The sequence below is a fragment of the Neolamprologus brichardi genome, chromosome 17, assembly GCF_056152115.1.
Source record: "Neolamprologus brichardi isolate AB-2024 chromosome 17, ASM5615211v1, whole genome shotgun sequence".
NCBI lineage: Eukaryota > Metazoa > Chordata > Actinopteri > Cichliformes > Cichlidae > Neolamprologus > Neolamprologus brichardi.
This window is the reverse complement of record NC_142120.1, coordinates 22,091,944-22,109,982: the sequence shown is the minus strand read 5'-3', so window position 1 is coordinate 22,109,982 and position 18,039 is coordinate 22,091,944. Positions and strand designations below refer to the sequence as shown.

At 42.8% G+C, this 18,039-nt stretch overlaps 1 protein-coding gene and 1 non-coding gene across 2 annotated transcripts; both read left to right on the top strand.

The window, feature by feature from the left end:
• Positions 1-1,755: 1,755 nt before the first annotated feature.
• On the top strand, positions 1,756-5,207 carry rpl18a (ribosomal protein L18a). Its single transcript, XM_006781051.3, has 5 exons — positions 1,756-1,838; positions 3,283-3,462; positions 3,547-3,676; positions 4,722-4,831; positions 5,065-5,207. The coding sequence occupies exons 1-5, from the start codon at positions 1,821-1,823 to the stop codon at positions 5,155-5,157; spliced, it is 531 nt and encodes a 176-aa protein (XP_006781114.1). The 5' UTR covers positions 1,756-1,820; the 3' UTR covers positions 5,158-5,207.
• Positions 3,078-3,209, top strand: LOC118454441 (small nucleolar RNA SNORA68). Its single transcript, XR_004843747.1, has one exon. It is a non-coding gene; the product is annotated as a small nucleolar RNA SNORA68 (small nucleolar RNA).
• Positions 5,208-18,039: the final 12,832 nt, after the last annotated feature.

The following is an 18,039-nucleotide window of genomic DNA, read 5'->3' as shown; positions in this document are numbered from 1 at the left end:
CAAGTTTACAGGCTTTCTTGTCATTTACATGTTTTAGCGACTTACTCAAGAGTTTAAGATCATTCAGCCATCTATTTATACATGGTTTAGCTTTGAAATGTCTGCATTTGTGAATAAAAATGTTTCCCAGTAACAAGACAGTCCTAATCACAAAGTCTAAATTGGGTTCTCAGCAAGCATCCCAAGTTTAACTACAGTTACCGTCAAATGTGGTAACTGAATTCCCCTGGGCTGTAGCCAGCTCCACACATCAATTCAAAAGGAGTGGACTGATTCACAATAGAAAAACAAGTGATCCAACAAGCAAACCCTAACTCTAATTTTGAACATTTCATTAGCATTTTTAATTCCTCTGTTTGTGCAATCTTTTCTTGATTTTTTAATTTTATTTATTTATGTATTTTTTCAGTGAAGCTGTCAGACTGCAGAGAAGCTTCAGACTGAATTTTGGCTGGATTTAATTCTGAGGTTAAAAGTTAAAGTTCGGCTGGAACTGTCGTTTTCTCTGTCTTACACAGCCTTTGCTTCATTAGATCAGTAGATTCATTGACATGGAGATGTTGAATCAAGACCGCTTTGTTTATTTTAAATCAGGCATACAAAAGGCTAAAAGGTGACAATAACAGGACAGAAAACACAGTAGGCCCTTTGTGTTGTTCCTGAGGTTACAGATTTAACATCTAGTTTGTTTTCTTTAATGAAAGTCACAAGATGGGTTCAGTATGGGAAAGATGAACTTTTATAGGCAAGCACATAGACCATGATTATTAGATCTGTTTCTTATGAAGTCAAAAGACACTAAAGAATACATTTGCCAAGATAATACATTCTTCTTCTTGTTTTTCTTCTTCTTCTTCTTCTAATTATACAAGGTTAAAGATTCCATGAGTATGTGAACACCTGTAACCGTGTGATGACAATAATCATGCCACAGGAAAAAAGAGTGCACACTTTAATTTGAATTTAAGAGTTCAGATCACACCTTTACAGCAGGTAAACATCTGAAGGAGCATGTGGGACAGATGTGCTCCCTCAGACAGCACATGACAGGACACAGCTGACAGCTGATTCTCCCACACTCAGGCATCCAATCAGAGCTGACATAATAAATCAATAATCAAGAGTGATCGACTCTCATATGGATCATATCAGTGTGGAGCCCTCTTTCTTCAGCTCCACCTGCTTGCAGTGGAAAAACCAGCTTGGTCAAACTCTTTATTTTGTAACATTTTTGTGGTCTTAAAACAGTATTTCTAAACGGGGATTGAACCACGAGCCTGTTTTCTCCTCTGTGCTTTGATGTGCTGACTGAAGACTCGTCCTGCTGTTCATTAAACAGCAGGAAGCCTGATCTTTCTTATAAGGATATAGGGATAAGCACTATATCTTTCTATTTAAGATATAGACAGATATATGTAAACATACATCTGTGTGTTTGATGTCCAGTGTTTATGATTATTCTGGTAAAACGCTGCAGGATTATAAAGAGGATATATTTAAAATAAAGAAATCACTTGTATTATAATCAGTCCAGAGCTTCCTGCCATTTAACCCTCCTCTCAGGGCTGCTGAGTTGTATTTGACTCTCTCTCAGATATTCATTAAAAACAGATTTTAGCCTCAGAATGAAGACATACCATCGCTGACACAGATTGTTTGACAGATGTTTGACAGATTATGGGTCAATAACTCTTCTTCTTCAGTTTCTGGGGGGAACTCCACTCGGACGGCACCTCTGAGGAACTTCCGCCCTCCATTTGACGTGCGCATGCTCCGCCCTGCTACTTCCTCTTTTACTGTGGCAGTGAGCGAGAGGCACCATGAAGGCGTCCGGCACAGTACGTAAACCCTAAATTTACACTTTTTCACTCTTTACACGCGGCTTCTAACAGCACATTTAATAAAATAACGTCTACTTTGAGGGGCTCGTGCTAAGCTATTGCCATAAAGTGCGACTTAAAGCGGCAATTTGAGTCTTTTCACCCCGGTGTGTTCGCGTCTACAACATGGCGTCAGCACCATGTGGACTGGGCTCAAACTGAGGGCTGCAGCCGGAGAGAGTGCGATCTCTCACGGCTTCACTGAGAAAATGAGCTCGGCTTGAGGTGTGGACAGCGGTCCAGCAGTAGCACTGATCATATTTAATCTGATTTAATTTCAGCGCAGCTTGATTTGCGCTAGTAGAAGCTAACGTTAGCAGCTAATGTGAGTTCATCTCTAACCCGAGCTATCGGCGTGCTTTTTAACCAGGCACAGTGAGGCGGTTTTTTAGTAGGAACTGTAGTTTTTTTTTTATCATTGTTTTATAAATATTGGGACTTTATGAAGCTTTTTTTAAAAGGCTTAAATAGTTTTTTTTTTTTTTTTTTTTAGAATCGCTGCTTTTTCAAAGCGAGTGCGGTCAGTGATTGAGTACCGTAAAAACTCCTCCAGCTCACAGCAGTTATTCTCCACTGTAGGTCAGAACTGGAGTTGATATAAAGTGTTCAGAAACAGACACAAAGGCTTGGCAGCACAAACTGAAACACGGACTCAATGAACTGCCTTTAATCCGTATAGAAAGCACTGAATGGAGCGGCTGCAGAACCTCTTTAAAAAAAAGCGCAATTTAAGGTTTTCTCCAGATACTGAGTAATTCAGTGGCAGGTGTGCACACCTGTGGTGGTGATAGAAATAGGAAATGCTAAGAAAGATTTCGGCTAATGACAGCAAAAAAAAACAACCTAACACCGAGGAAGTATAAGATAAAAGGAAACAGTTATGGATTCTTGTTTTTAATAGAAAAACACAAAAAATTTAGAGGATTGTGTTATTTGTAGTTTAAAATATAATTCTTCAAAAAAAGTTTTAAGATATCAATAAAACTGAAGTCATTTTAAAGTTTTGTTTTTGTTTTTTTTTTTTTTATCCAAAATGTCACTACACACACCTCAGATCCGTCAGTTTAATGATAATTTAATCATGTTTGAGTGTTTGCAGTACGAAAATGAAACTGTTATTTTATTATTAGTTTGTTTTTGGTGATGTTTAAGTGAGCAATGTTATTTTTAGCTTGTGTGTCATTTGTGATGTCTCCGTACGCACCCAAACCCAAAGGTCACGCCGTTTTTGTGGCGTGATTTTGTCTGGCGTGCGAACAGGAACTTGGTCCTTGTCGCCTTTCTCTGCTGCTGTCGTGCCTCTGAAAGTGAATTCAGGGATCAACATGTCCTATTGTTGTCTTGCTGTTGTTGCTTTGATCATTTTACCTACATGTGACGCATCTTAATTTTCTTCCCACAGCTTAGGGAGTATAAGGTCATTGGGCGTCTGCTGCCCTCGGCTAAGAACCCCGCCCCCCCTCTCTACCGGATGAGGATCTTCGCCCCGAACCACATTGTAGCCAAGTCTCGCTTCTGGTACTTTGTCTCTCAGCTGAGGAAGATGAAGAAGGCATCTGGAGAGATCGTCTACTGCGGCCTGGTGAGTCTCTGTTTAACCCTCGTTTCTTTTTTCCTTGTTAGCGACTCTGACATCGTCTAATGGCTCGTCGTGTTTTCCGGTCAGGTCAACGAGAAGACGCCTCTGAAGGTGAAGAACTTCGGCATCTGGCTTCGCTACGACTCCCGCAGCGGCACCCACAACATGTACAGAGAGTACAGGGACCTCACCACATCTGGAGCCGTCACTCAGTGCTGTGAGTACTAACAGCGGGCCGACGAGGCGCCGCTTCAATGGCACCTCTGTTGTTAGAATCTGTTTTTAGAAATCAGACGAATTTACCTGGATCACGGTGAGAATCAGGTTTGGATCTGCTTGGTTTATGGTTAATCCCAAAAGTGGGAATTCTGTTTTTCACAGCAGCAAAATATTAAAGATGATTTCAGATTTTGACCTTTTATCGTGTTTTCATGAGAAATGAGGAGCTGGCTTTGTGCTTTCCTGGCAGATATATTGATCGTTGTGTTTTTGTCAGGAAAAAAGTTTGCTGATGAAAACTTTGAAATGTTTTCGCCAGTAAAATTAACGGCGGTCAGCGTGCAGCCAGATTAAATTTTTCTGACTTGTTCTACATCGTGAGGATTTCTCTGCTAAGGACGCCCCGATGGAAACCTCGGACAGTAAATCTGCAGAATCATTTCCGTTTTGTAGTTTCATGGCATCTGAGCGTGCTTCTGCAGTTTCTCCACGGTTTTAAGGACCTCCTGGCTCCAACGTCCAGCTGAGCTCACGTGTCATTGCACGAGCGCTCTGAAGCTCCTGTTCACTGGTTTTTGTTTGAGCTGCTAAACCCAGCTGTGTGTGTCAGCGCTGTGGTGTGTTTGGTCTGAGCTGACAGCTGGTGGTCAAACACCTGAGCGTGGACGTAACTCCTGCCTCTAAGGAGGTTTTAGGCTTAATGATGAATTAATGTCATCATCTGGATTATTTAACAGGATTAATTTAAACATCTAAAATTACTGAACTATTATTGTTCCATCACTGCTGCTGTTTCCTCCAGCACCTGATCAATGATCTCTAACGAGCAGGAAGGCGAGCATTTCGCTCACATCTGAATCTAAAAATCTAACCTTAGTAGAAACAAAGAGCAGCAGGTGACGTCTGAGCGTTTTAGGGTTTAATTTTTATTTAAACCCTAAAAACCGTTAATTTTGCAGGGTGTGGAAGGTTTTATCAACAGATGTCTGCACAGAGCAGCTGCTTCCTGTTTGTTAAGCTCTGCCTCCTAACCTCTCTTTCAGATCGTGACATGGGAGCTCGCCATCGTGCTCGTGCCCACTCAATCCAGATCATGAAGGTGCAGGTGATCGCCGCCAACAAGTGTCGCAGACCCGCCATCAAGCAGTTCCACGTAAGTCTTCCTCTCGCTGCCCTCCGTCATCAGGAGGCGGGACTCTCTCTGGGCTGCTGCCACCATTGTCAGCTCCAGCTTGAAAACCCGCCACACCAATGGCCAGATTCCTCTTCCAGGTTTCGAGCCTCCATCTTTAAACCTGGCGGTCATGAAGCTGGCGACAGACGACCGTTAGCGGCTTTGTTTGACGCTTTAATGTCTGGTCATGTGACTTTTGTGTTTCCCTGCAGGACTCCAAGATCAGGTTCCCCCTGCCCCACCGGGTCCTGCGCCGCCAGCACAAACCCCGCTTCACCACCAAGAGACCAAACACCTTCTACTAAAAACAGCTGTATTTGTTTTTGTGCGGGAAATAATAAACGAATCGACCGAACAGCCGACGCCTCGTCTCTGTCTCCATCTTACTGTCACACAAACATCAAACACTGAGCTGCCGGTGCTCAGTCCTCACATCACATTAACCGTATTATGCCATTTGTATCATATTTGCTACATGAGTTTCTGAGATCTCATCATTATTTTCCAAAGCTGTCTGGTGCGCTGGTTCTGGAGCCCGGGCCTTATGACGCCCCTGATCTAAAGAGCTGAACTTTGACCCACCCTCTCATGTTTTTTTTTTTTTTTAATTTATTTTTTTACATGGCTTCAAACTTAACATAAATTAATATTCTGGAGCTAAAACTTTCATCAGATAAACTGAAGTTACTGTAAATAAAGGATGGTCTGTCTGGGTGTAAGAGGACCGTGAATCCAATTCTGATTTTAAACTTTTAAAGGTGTCTTACAAATGTAGAAAATGGGACTTCTACCTGTTTGATATTTTCTCAGATGATGAACTGAAGCACTTTTATCCACCTTCTCTCTAAATACACCAGACATGACATCACTGTGGCGTTTGTGACGGTCACATTTTAGTTTTTGATGAATGTGATCAAACACCGATCAGCTGACAGTTTCTATTGGCCGAGCCTTAAAGAGTGATGAAACTGCTGAGGCTGACGGGCAGCTTCAGGTAATGAGACCCAACAAATCCCTGATCTCTGACCTTTGACCCCAGGAGTAATTGTGAACTTGCCACTCTTATGCTGTCTGTCCACACGGTGGCAGTGTTGTCCAGGACATAAAGTGTAGCTGAGCAGCGATTTCAAAGCTGCCACCTCAACTGATTATTGATTAGCTTAACCTTTGTGCTGATGAAGGCCGCCTTCTCCTCAGCCGACCTCAACCTCTAAACATTCAGAGCTCCACCTGTCCAGATCTTCGTGCTGGATCTAATTTCCAGTTTGATGACATCAGGCCGCACTCGAGATCATCGAGTTTGGATCGTAGCTGAGAGGCTCTGAAACCTGACAGGAATGAAAAGGAGAGACTTCCTAAACACTTTGTGCCGTCATGCTGTTTTCAAAGGTTCTGTATTTCTATGAAACTTACTCAATTGAAATTCTTCACAGTCTTTGGTGAGAATCGGAGGGACCTGCAGAAATGTGAAGGGTGAGAATGTGTGTTGGTAGAGTGGCACGGCGACGTGTTTTCCGTTATTTGTGAGCAGCTCCATGCACAGCACTGGTGACAGGAAGCTGGTTATAACTCCAGAAATGAATACCACACAAAGCAGCTTAGTCTGTATGGCAGGGATTTTATTGTTGGGCTTAAAAGGCCGTTTGGTTTAAATTCTCAGGGCTTCGAGCTCCGACTGCACACAGTTAAAGCTTCCCAGCGGAGCTCATTGGGAACGCCAAGCTGCCAAGAGCTCAGAGGCCCTTAAATGCTGCTGGCTGTTCTCTGTATGTTTGAAATACTGCCGATGGCTCTCACACAGAAAATAAGTGTTTAAAGGCAGAGAGGGGACGTCTGATACCAGCCTGCTGCAGGACCGAGCTATGGTGGCCCAGAGGTGCCAAATCCTACAAACATCAGAACTTTCCTCCGTTAACGATCTTGTTTCCAAACGTTTAACTCACCGAGCATTAGCATCAGCTAGCTCTCCACTGAAACCATTTAAACATGTGTGACGCAGAGCAGCAGAAACATGCCTGGGTGGATGTTTGACCCCTCTCTCATAATTCATATAACACCCAAGCATGCATTCTGTGTAAACTCAAAGGCTTGTGGGATTTAATTAAAATTAAATTACATTTTCTGACTGGGTTATCATGGAAAGCATGACAGCAGAGACATTTTTCAGCTTCATCGCAGGAAAAACAGTCAGGGGCTCGTACCTTTACAAAATGATTCTGAACCTGAAGAAATCAGGGCTGGAAAAATGATCCTACTTTCAAATTTAGGTGAAAAACAAACCTTTCATGAATCTAAAATATTTTAATGGCGATGTGAACCTTGAAAGTTTACCCAGAATGCACTTTTTATTAAATATGGGAGAGAAAACGACAACATGGCAACAGCCAATAATCACAGTGAAAATACAGTCGGCCTGTTAAAGTCTGAACAATTAAATAACTGCCAGAAAATTCTGTGGTTAATGAATCTTCATAAGAGTTTTAATTTAAAATTATATATTTTTTAATGTTTTAAAATGTATTGTTTATAATGTATTGTGCAATTAAAACTCAAAACATTATTAAGGGGTAGTGAAAACACTGTGAAATCGCAGTGTCATTCAGTTCATGTGTTTTAGCAGTCTGAGAGTGGCTGTGGTCCAAGTATCCAGCTGGTCACCTACCAACTGCAATATCAGTGGGTTGGTCCCCAAGTCCCTGAGCAGACCCCAGGTTGTCCCTGATGCTTCCATCATGTATAAATGTTGGACAACATCCTCGGGCACAGAGGAAGTGATGTAGGAATGTGTGTGTGATTTGGTAAAAGAGTAGTGTAGAAAGTGCTTTGAGTGACAAGCTGAGAAGAAAGGAAGCTCTCTGATTTCTCTCCTCTGCTCACTGTTTCAGGTTGTTTTAAGCCCCGCCCCCACCACACACACACAATGAACAGAGCACAAGAATTGAAGTCAAGACAGCCTGTTACTGTGTTATACTGTTGTATTAGTCTGTTACAGCAGCGGTCCCCAACCTTTTTTGCGCCACAGACCGACAATATTTTCACGGACCGGCCTTTAAGGTGTTGTGGATAAATACAACAAAATAAAACTAGTACCGGTACCGAAAAAAAGAAGATTTATTCATAACACACGAGAAAAGACCCAGGAAAACCGAGTTAACGATAAAAACGATAACAAAATAACGCTGAAAACCGATAAAAACCCTGAAAAGCATACATTTCACACCTGAGCCTCAACTCTCAGTACCTCAACTCTCAGTACCGGTACCAAATGACTCACGGACCGGTACCGGTCCAAGGCCCAGGGGTTGGGGACCGCTGTGTTACAGTATTATCCATTAGCCATGTGCGCCATCATCAGTCTGCTTAGCAGTAAAGCTGCGGAGCGTGACCTGACATGAAGTCAGGTTATGTATCCTGTACTGGCAGCAGACGTGTCACTCTGGGCTTTCTTCCTGTTTTCTCGTGTTTTTCAGCCCAAATGATTCATTAAGAAAAGAACCTGCAGCTCGTCTCAGCATTAAATCACTGATGTGTGCTGCTGTTGCAGAGTTTCGTGTTAGCTGTTTGCTTCCTGCACACTGAGGGGAATCCTGAGGCTCTGACCTGACCACAGTCTGGTCTTGGCCTCAGCCAGGTTTACTGTTCTGCGGCCTGGGCCGACAGCTCGAGGTGGCCGGGAGGCTTTGTGGATCCCCAGCCAGCCAAAAACTCTCCGCAGGTACAGAGTGGCAAAGCCTCAAACCACAAAATCCACAGGGCATAAAGGCTTAGTGTCAGGGCTGCAGGTGGAGACGCAGGAGTGAGGCGGAGGTGGAGAGGGTAATTATGCTGTGGTGGCAGTGCTGAGTCCTGACCTCTGTGCTGTCCTTGTGTTTGGGACTGAACAGCTCATCAGAGGGATTCATCCAGTGCTATGAGTCCTCCAGGAGCTCATGAGGTTCCCAGCGAGCCTGCAATGATCTTAAAAACCTCGACATTCATGTGAGAAGTGTCGGTGTTCTTTTACCTGACGCACTGATTGTTCTCACCTGTGTTGGTAACGATTACCTGTCCTGCTCCTTCTGTCTCATTTTTACAGTCAGTCTGTTCCTCGTGCAGATTTGTTTAGTTGAGTTTGTTTGTTTCAGTGATGGTTTCAAAACAATCTGACACTAACAGCGACACTCATCACATCTGGGTGGGTTTAGGATGAAGGTCCTGGTGGTTTGATCCCCAGCTGCTGACTCCAGCTACTAGGATGTCACCGCTCTGGAGGGGATGTAGCCTGAGCTAGATGTTTGATCCCCGCTGAAATGAACTGAGGATGAATATAATGACTAAGCATCGTCTTTTATTGTCGTCAATAAAAAAGCTCAAATGCAATCCCCCATATGAGGACACATGGTCACAGGAGGTCAAAGGTCAACCTTTAGATGCACACAGGTCCTCACCCACTCCACACTGAGTTTGCTCCTGAGGTCACTCCACACTGGTGGATTACAGTGGTGTTTGGTACGTGAAGGCATTCTGGACTGTTTGTGGATCAGCTGATGGACTTACAGATTAAACTGAGCTGTGGAAGTAAGAGACGGTGGGATGGAGAAAGGCGAGCAACTATGGGAGGCGTGATTGCAGTGGAGCACCAGAACGAGAACTTCCTGTGCAGGACGAGCGATGAGACTGGATTCACAGCGTCTCCCTGGAAGCACCAGTATGCTGTAATATTCTTCAGAACCTGGAACTAATGGGAACCTTTCCTGGAGACAAAAATATTTAAGGCTGAATGAAAAAGACTTGAAGCTCAGCCTCAGATGGAACATAAACTTCAGAGCAGCATGAAGTGTTTCGGCCTTCTGCTGAGCTCAAACATCACACCATCGTTAACTTCACACAAACTGAAAGTCTGAGTAGGACTTTCTGGCAGCTCCTTGCCCACCTGAGTTATTCTCTGACACTCAGTTCAAGGTCGTCACACTGCAGGCCTGCAGGTTGCCTTACATAAATCCAACATGGCCGTATAAAATCATCAGCGAGCAGCAACCTGAGAGTACTCAGAGTAATTACCCCTCACTGAGGCAGAGCTGGCTCTTAAATAATCTCCCCTACACTCTGAGGGGAGGTCGGGGGTCGCCTGCAGAGAAAAGACAGCGCACGCTCCAAACAAAGAAGCACCTTTCTTCGCTGCCGGCTCAGCTATCGGCAACAGGACCGCAACCCGCTGACTCAGGCTCGCCGTTTGATTGACGGGCTTTAAGTTTTCTCCAGCAGGAGAAAGGAGTGCGCTGACCAGGACTGAACCCAGACCATGTTCTGCCGCCGCTGCACAGGAATGTGCTAAAAGCTCTGTGCTCAGCAGCCAAACACTTTCCATCCTCCACTTAATGCTTCTCCAAACCTCCCACGAATGTTCGGAGCCGTCGGAGCCAAAACGACATGTAATCACAAAGATCAACAAAGCTTAACAGCTTCTACAGAACACACACACACACACACACACACACACACACACACACACACACACACACACACACACACACACACACACACACACACACACAGTTCTCTGCAGACTTTGTGCGAGTTTAAACTCATTCCTTCAGTGTAAACAGCAACACCTGGTGGCCAAACCCTGCAGTTGACTCACAGGACAAACGTGTTTTAAAGTGTCGGATGTTCACATGAAACCTTTTAAGGATTTAGGATGGCAAACATGTGGAAACAAATGCCTGGGAGTCATAAGCTCAGTAGGCGACCCCACACGCTGTGAGGCTCGTGCACGGGTTTGAGGACCTTTATTTCCTCGATAAAATAAAAGCACAATAAAAGCTGAAAAAGCCCCACCCACCCCTAAAGTTGCACCAGACCTCCTCCTGCCCCTGTGAGATTTGAGGATCACTGGGCCCTTGCACCTTTTCCAGTAGTTGCACGTTACTCCCACAGGGGGCGGTGCAGACTGTTCCACAGATTTATCGTAACCTGATGACATCACTGTTATCCCAGGTGTCATCTCGCTCACAGGTGAATCTGTTCGTTTTGAAGCATCAGTGTTAGCGTGTTAATTCTGTGGAGCCATCTGTTAGCAGCCCATCTGTACAACCAGTGAAAAAAAATTGTTGAGATTTTATTTTGAAGTTATTTAAATGTTTATTTGAACTTGCCTAAACACTGAGCATGTTTTCTTTTCTAAAAAAGATTTATGACCAATCACAGCAGTCTATTTCACACTGACTAACACCTGTTAAACCTGAAGAGAACGTCATGGGTCAGAAGTCGTTCTGCAGACACCTGACCATACAATATTCTAGAGATTACGCTGAGTTTTGCAATAACAATCACATTTTTCTGCTGCAGATTTTGTCCTCACAGTTAAACTATCTGTCTGTTTTATCAAATAAGATTAGATCATGTAGGCGAAGCTGTGTAGAAATTTAATTATTACATGTGTGCTCAACAGCCTTTCTGATCTACAGGAATGTAACCAGAGTTAAGTCGAGTCCACTTGAGTGGTCTCACTGACACAGACTCAGTCACACTCATGAGTCTGCAATCTGTCTGTATTTATAAACCAGACAGTAATCTCTCTGAGTGACTTCAGTCTGAGCTATGCTAGTTGCTCAGCTAACGTTGACTCAGGATGTTGGTGAGGCCCTCTGTTCATAATATTTCCTGAGTATTTTCGTTTATTTAACAGAACACTGATATTTGTTGTCCCTGTATCGAGACAATATCAATAAATGAATACGGTGCTACTCTGCTGTATGGATCCCCCACCCCTTTCAGGTTATTTGATCTTTTGTTTTTGTGTCTGTATCTGCGTGCAGACTCGAGCCAGCTGATAAATCATCTGTTTGAACTCTGTATGAACTCTTATGTTTGCCATATGTCATTAGCGTGAAGTTCTTCAAGCTAGAAGTTGTTTTCATCATAACCCTTTTGTTTTGTCTTTTAGAAAACAAACATTAGAAAACTGAGGAACACTTCGGTCGTGTCCAAATTCATGGGCTGTATTCTCCTGAGGCCGCATTTGTAGACCGATTATGTCACAGTGACGCGCTGAAGGCTGTCCAAATTCGTAGACTCCTCCGAATGCAGCCGACAAATGTGTCCTCCTTTTCCCCGAATTTGAAGGATGGGTCGGATGTGTCCTTTGTGGCCCACCATATCCCAGAATTCATAGCGCGGCCCAGCCAAACTCCAGTTTCCAATAATGGTGGCCGCTACTAAGTTTTTAATATTACTCTTATTACTCTTTCTGGGTCACAAAATAAACTTTTAACATATTTTCAGGCGAGAAAGTAGCTGTATAAACATCAAATATCTGCTCGGTTTATCAAGATATCGCATATTTGCAAAAGTGCTCTGACGTTTTCAGAGACGTCTGTTACCCACCAGCTCGATAGCTAGCCGGGAGCTCGAGGGTCACTGAAGCCACCGACAACGGCACAACTCCCGGCACATCATTTTCAGATCACCGCGGAGTTTCGCTACTCAGGTTAAACGTAATATATAAGTCACTTAGACAACCTAAAAATGTTATTGTTGGGCTTTTTTCAGTGTTTTATTTGTTCGTGAGTAAATCGGTTTGGCTGAGATTAAAGTTTTCAGATTAGATTAGATAAAATAAAACTTTATTAATCCCCCGGGTGGGTTCCTCTGGGATTTTTACACAGCTGAATAAACATCAAACAGAAGTGTGAGACGGTCGAGAATTTACGCCAGTGTCCTGTTATATTTTAGATAGCAAGGAGCAGACGGCCGAGTTTATTAAAATCCACCGAGACAGCGGTGACGCTAATCAGAAGGCTAGACAGTCCAAATTCCCCTACCCGACCTTCTGAGGACCCGGCCCACGTAGACCGTGAAGGCCGGGTCCTCAGGAGGATGCAGCCCATGAATTTGGACACGACCTTCATGTTCATTGGGCAGCTTGTTGTTCCTTACTTCCTGCTCCTCTGCAACTCTATCATGACCATAACCTCCAAAATGATCATCGTGTTTCATTCAATCTGCGACCAGAAACCCATCACCTGAGAAGGACGCTCATTTTCTCTTAGAAGGCGAGCTCTATACAATCTGAGCAGAGGAGTCCCTCCCCCCAGTGGACATTACAGAGAATTCAGGTTTGAGGCTTGACCTTTACTTTTCACGAGCCACAACAAGGGTTTTCATGCATATCAAATAATCTAAACTTCCACCTAAGGTCAGGGTGATGAGGGTGATGATGCTGCTCCAAAAACATTCCTTTGATGCCATCGCAGAAATATGCAGAGTTGGCGTTTGAAGTTCTCGAGCCTTCACACTGTCAGATGTGGAACTGCTTGTTCGCTTCGTCCTCATCAGATCATTTTCTGATGAGAGAAACTGTCAGCGCTGTCAAACCAGAGGACATAGAGGAGGCTTTATTCCCCAAGAGGACGCTCACAAGAAGCTGGAGGGGGCAGGGCATATCTACAGTCATGCACCTGAAAACACAACAAGGGAAACCAAACAGATTCCTGCCTTTGTACGAAAACAGTCTGAAAGGTGAAGTAGTGAAGAGGGTTTTACACACTGAAGCAGTGATTGGTGGAATGGAGTCAGGTGAGTGTGTGGGAGGGAAACAGGGCAGGTGTTAGAGGATGAGGTAACGTGTAAACTGAAAAAAGTGTTAACTTCATCCTACTCCTTTTTAAGCATAAACATTGTGTAGACATAGAGATTTTGAAGAAAACTTGATGTTTTTAAGTTTTTTTCCCCTTGTTATATCAATTATATTTACAAGTTTGAAATAAAATCATTCTATCTATATGTGTGTGATGTTGACTTTTTTACTGAACACAATACATTTTATCTTGCACTCTGAACACAGTAAGTCAACACTTTTGACTCAGTCTTACAGTCAACACATGTTCTTAATGATTCCTTACATTAATAATAATTCAATAATAATTCATTTTAGAAGATATTTCTTTCTTTGTTTATTTTTTAATTTTAAAATATAAAGTATCTATAAAGTTGCATATATCATAATTTTTTTTTGTCAGCTGAATTTCTGTTTTTCATGAAATTTTCTTCTTAATCATTTTAAAAAATTAAAAAAAAACAATTTGGATACAGCCCCAGTGAATGATTTTTTTTTAACCATGCCATTCTTTATATAGCATGGTTTGAATAAAATGTGTTTTAAAGATGCTGTATTTATACTTTGACATATCCCTACTTTTAGATTTTAGTCTCATACTTTTAAATCTTATTTGGTGACTTTAATGTTCTACTCTTTATTTTATTTTCATTTGGTCACATTTTTTTATTTTGACCATTTTAAACATTTTTTTAAATTCATAACTCTTGATTAAAATTCCTCCTGGTGGAGGAAAAGGTTCCTCAGTATCCTGGGCTGTTTTAATTTTTTTTTATTATTTTGGCATACAGGCTGAAGAGTGCGGTTATTCCACTGTAATAACAGTTATAAACACAGAGCTCCACTTTCTGTAATGGAGTGCAGTTCATTAAGGAGCTGGTTGCTTCTTCCTCTTCTTCTTTGGTGGCCTGGATACGTTGGTGTTGTTGTTCAGGTCTGCAGGACGCGTGCTCACACTTCAAACAGTGGCCAGTTGTTGTTGGAGAGTCTTCAGCTGGACGCCGGCTTCGTGTCTGTGCAGCGAGGAGTTAATCAGCGTGGCCTCGTTACAGGACAAGATGTTGGTTTAAAGACACAAATGTCAACAGACACTTAAGTGCAGCTCGTTAATTCCATTAACGTTCGTGAAGGTGTGTGTTTGTTCAGCTAACTGGGCTGAATTATTCAATTTGTGCATTTTGGAGGTGATGTTTGGACAGCTAATGTGTGGAGGACATTTTCCATAAAGAGAAGAAAGACAGAGTTCAGAGAGAGTAAAAGGAGCTGCAGCTAAATATAGTTCATGCCTGCAAGTTCGCAAACACATTTTGATTTAATCAGTGAGGGGATGAAACAGACCACCATCGCTGGAGTCCGGCATTAAACAGTCAGCTGTTTAACACTTTCAACGGAGAAACCCAGAAACACAAAGTCCTCCAGCCCAGCCTGCTCTCAATTTAACTTAAAAACTAATATCTGAACAAAAAATACACAGCTATTAACCTCATGCTGAAGGTATTCACTTTTTATTTGTATTTTCTAAATTTTATTTAATGTTCTGAAGGAATTTAGCAAACCCTCAGAAACAATGCTGTATCATCCAAAAAATGTGCACTGTATATAAAAGATGGACATAGCCACCAGTTTCTGCAGTCCCGTCTTGAAGTTGTATTTGGATCCCAAGTTTTTCCAGTTTTATCCTGCTGAGCGGTAATCCTGAATTTGTGTCCATCTACTTTACGCCAGTGTCCTGTTATATTTTAGATAGCAAGGAGCAGACGGCCGAGTTTATTAAAATCCACCGAGACAGCGGTGACGCTAATCAGAAGGCTAGACCGTCCAAATTCCCCTACCCGACCTTCTGAGGACCCGGCCCACGTAGACCGCGAAGGACGGGTCCTCAGGAGGATGCAGCCCATGAATTTGGACACGACCTTCATGTTCATTGGGCAGCTTGTTGTTCCTTACTTCCTGCTCCTCTGTAACTCTATCATGACCACAACCTCCAAAATGATCATCGTGTTTCATTCAATCTGCGACCAGAAACCCATCACCTGAGAAGGACACTCATTTTCTCTTAGAAGGCGAGCTCTATACAATCTGAGCAGAGGAGTCCCTCCCCCTGCTGGACAAACCCATTAAACATAAAAAAAAAAAACCCCATTCATGATTATTACAGTGGTCCCTCATTTATCGTGGGAGTTACGGTCTAAAAATAACCCGCGATAGGTGAAATCTGCGAAGTAGCCAACTTTATATTTTACAATTATTAAACATGTTTTAAGACTGTAAAACCCCTCACTACACACTTTATACACTTTTCTCAGACAGGCATGAACAATTTCACACTTTTCTCTCTTTTTTAAACACTCTCAAAGTTCAAACCTTTGTAGAAAAATAAGTCCAGTATTATAGGATGAAACCAAAGGCATCCGCGGTTGCCTTTGATGATGGAAAACATTTCGTCAACATTGTTGTGTTTGCTGGGCAGAAAAATTAGAAAATTACAGTACAGCACTTCAGAGTCACACTGCTAGCGATCAAAGATTTATGTAAATTTGACAAGCTGAACACATTCTGTACTGTACAGGAGACACGGCACGAGATTGACTGACAATGGTCTACAGCCAATCAGGACGCAGAACACAATGCGCTGTAAGAAAAAAAAAGCATGCAAAATTGCACAAAAAAAATCCGGTAAACAGCGAGGCCGCAAAAGCTGAACCGCGTTTGTTATGTGAAGGCTGTGTTCAGGCAGGAAAAGGACCCAAAGTGCAGACAGTCGGAGACAAAAGGTGAACTTAAATACAGCTTTAATGCTGAACTCCAAAAAGTAACAAAACTGAGATTCCAAGGTAAACTTATACAGACAGACTACACAGCTAGATAAGGCTAGATTGTGACACCAACAAACTGAAACACATGGCTTAAATACATAGAGGGAGCAATCAGGGAATGGGCAACAGGAAGGAAACACAGCTGGGGCAAATCAGGCCTAACAAGACAAAGGAACCAGACGCATTTACATGAGACACGGACTTTCAAAGTAAAACAGGAAACATAACACAGACAGGCATGAACATTTTCACCCTTTTCTCTCTTGTTTAAACACTCTCAAAGTTCAAACCTTCATAGAAAAATAAGTCCAGTATTATAGAATGAAACCAAAAACCCTTGGTTGCCTTTGACGGTGCAAAACGTTTTGTCGACATTGCTGTGTTTGTTGGGGAGAAAACTTACAGACATACAGTACAGCACTTCAGAGTCACACTGCTAGCAATCAAGGATTTAAATTTGACAAGCTGAACGCATTCTGTATTGTACAGGAGACACGGCACGAGATTGATTGACAATGGTCTACAGCCAATCAGGTTGCAGAACACAATGTGCTGTAAAAAAAAAAAAAGCATGCAAAATTGCACAAAACAATTCAGCGAAACAGCGAGGCCACAAAAGGTGAACCGCATAGTAGCAAAGGACCACTGTATATAGCAGACTGATCAAAGAGGCCACGCCCCCTTTAATGCTGGTCAGTTATACATAGATGTATACAGATGTACTGAAGGGGGAAATTGTCTATGGAGACCAAAGACTTTTTGCTTGAGACTGTAAACATGTTTATTTCTCCTGTAAAGCTGTAACAGTCTCTGGGGACTGATTCACTGCAGGAGCCTCTTTTGGACATCAGAGGAACTGCAGGTTTTTTAATTCATGTTTAAGCTGCAGGTCTGTCTCTCTTTAAGTTGTTTTCAGGCACACTGTGACCTTTAAGTTTCAAAGTGAACATGACGGCTCTCAGCAGCGTGCTGTGGTGGATTTACAGCTCCTCTCTCTCCTCCATGACGTTTCTTCAAACTGGAAACGGCACCAAACTCTGAGCAGCAGACAGAAACCGGCTGAGCAACAAAAAGCTCATTTTTAGAAGAGAACTGACAGCTGGGAGCACATCTGCCCACCACACCCTCACTGCTTCCTTATGTAACGCTGACAGCCCAGTAGGACAACCTCCAGCCTCTAACACTTTGAACAGAAGCTGCTGAAAGAAAAGGTTTTAATGCCATTTTTAAACTTATTTCAAACCCACATTCCCCTTCTCTTTAATGTCTTTAATCCAGGGCTTTCAGCTGAATGATTTACTGTGAAGGTTTCCTCTAACTGAGACATACATCAAAGCGACTCCAGGATGAAATAAAGCTGCTGTGACATGTCTGGAAGTCCAGACTGGACTCAGAGAAGGAGCCTGACGCCGTTTCATCGAGTCCACACTGAGGTAAAGTATCTGGAGACAGTTGAAGACCTCTGCTTCCTGTCTCCACTCAATGGACTCCCGTGTGTGTCTGACAATAAAGGATGAAGGTTACAGGCTGTCCACCCTCCACTTCATCATCCTCTCAGTGCTGGAACAGATAAGTTTCTCAGAACTCTAAGCTGCATGGAAAATTGAAGTTTTGTACTTCTGTGCCCAGTATCAGGAAGTCAGGAGGAACTTTGTCAATGTTATTCATCATCTGAAGCTCTTTGAGGTTGTTTTGTTTCTACGAGACAGAAAAGTCAAATGTGTCCATTTTTATCCTCCCGGGAGGAGAATCATTAGGTGGCAAAACATTTGCCT

Bases quoted from the DNA above. Each gene is read 5' to 3' on its own strand.
- rpl18a (XM_006781051.3), top strand. The intron at 3,677-4,721 runs GTGAGTACTAAC...CCTCTCTTTCAG, and splicing joins TGGAGCCGTCACTCAGTGCT to ATCGTGACATGGGAGCTCGC. The intron at 4,832-5,064 runs GTAAGTCTTCCT...GTTTCCCTGCAG, and splicing joins CCGCCATCAAGCAGTTCCAC to GACTCCAAGATCAGGTTCCC.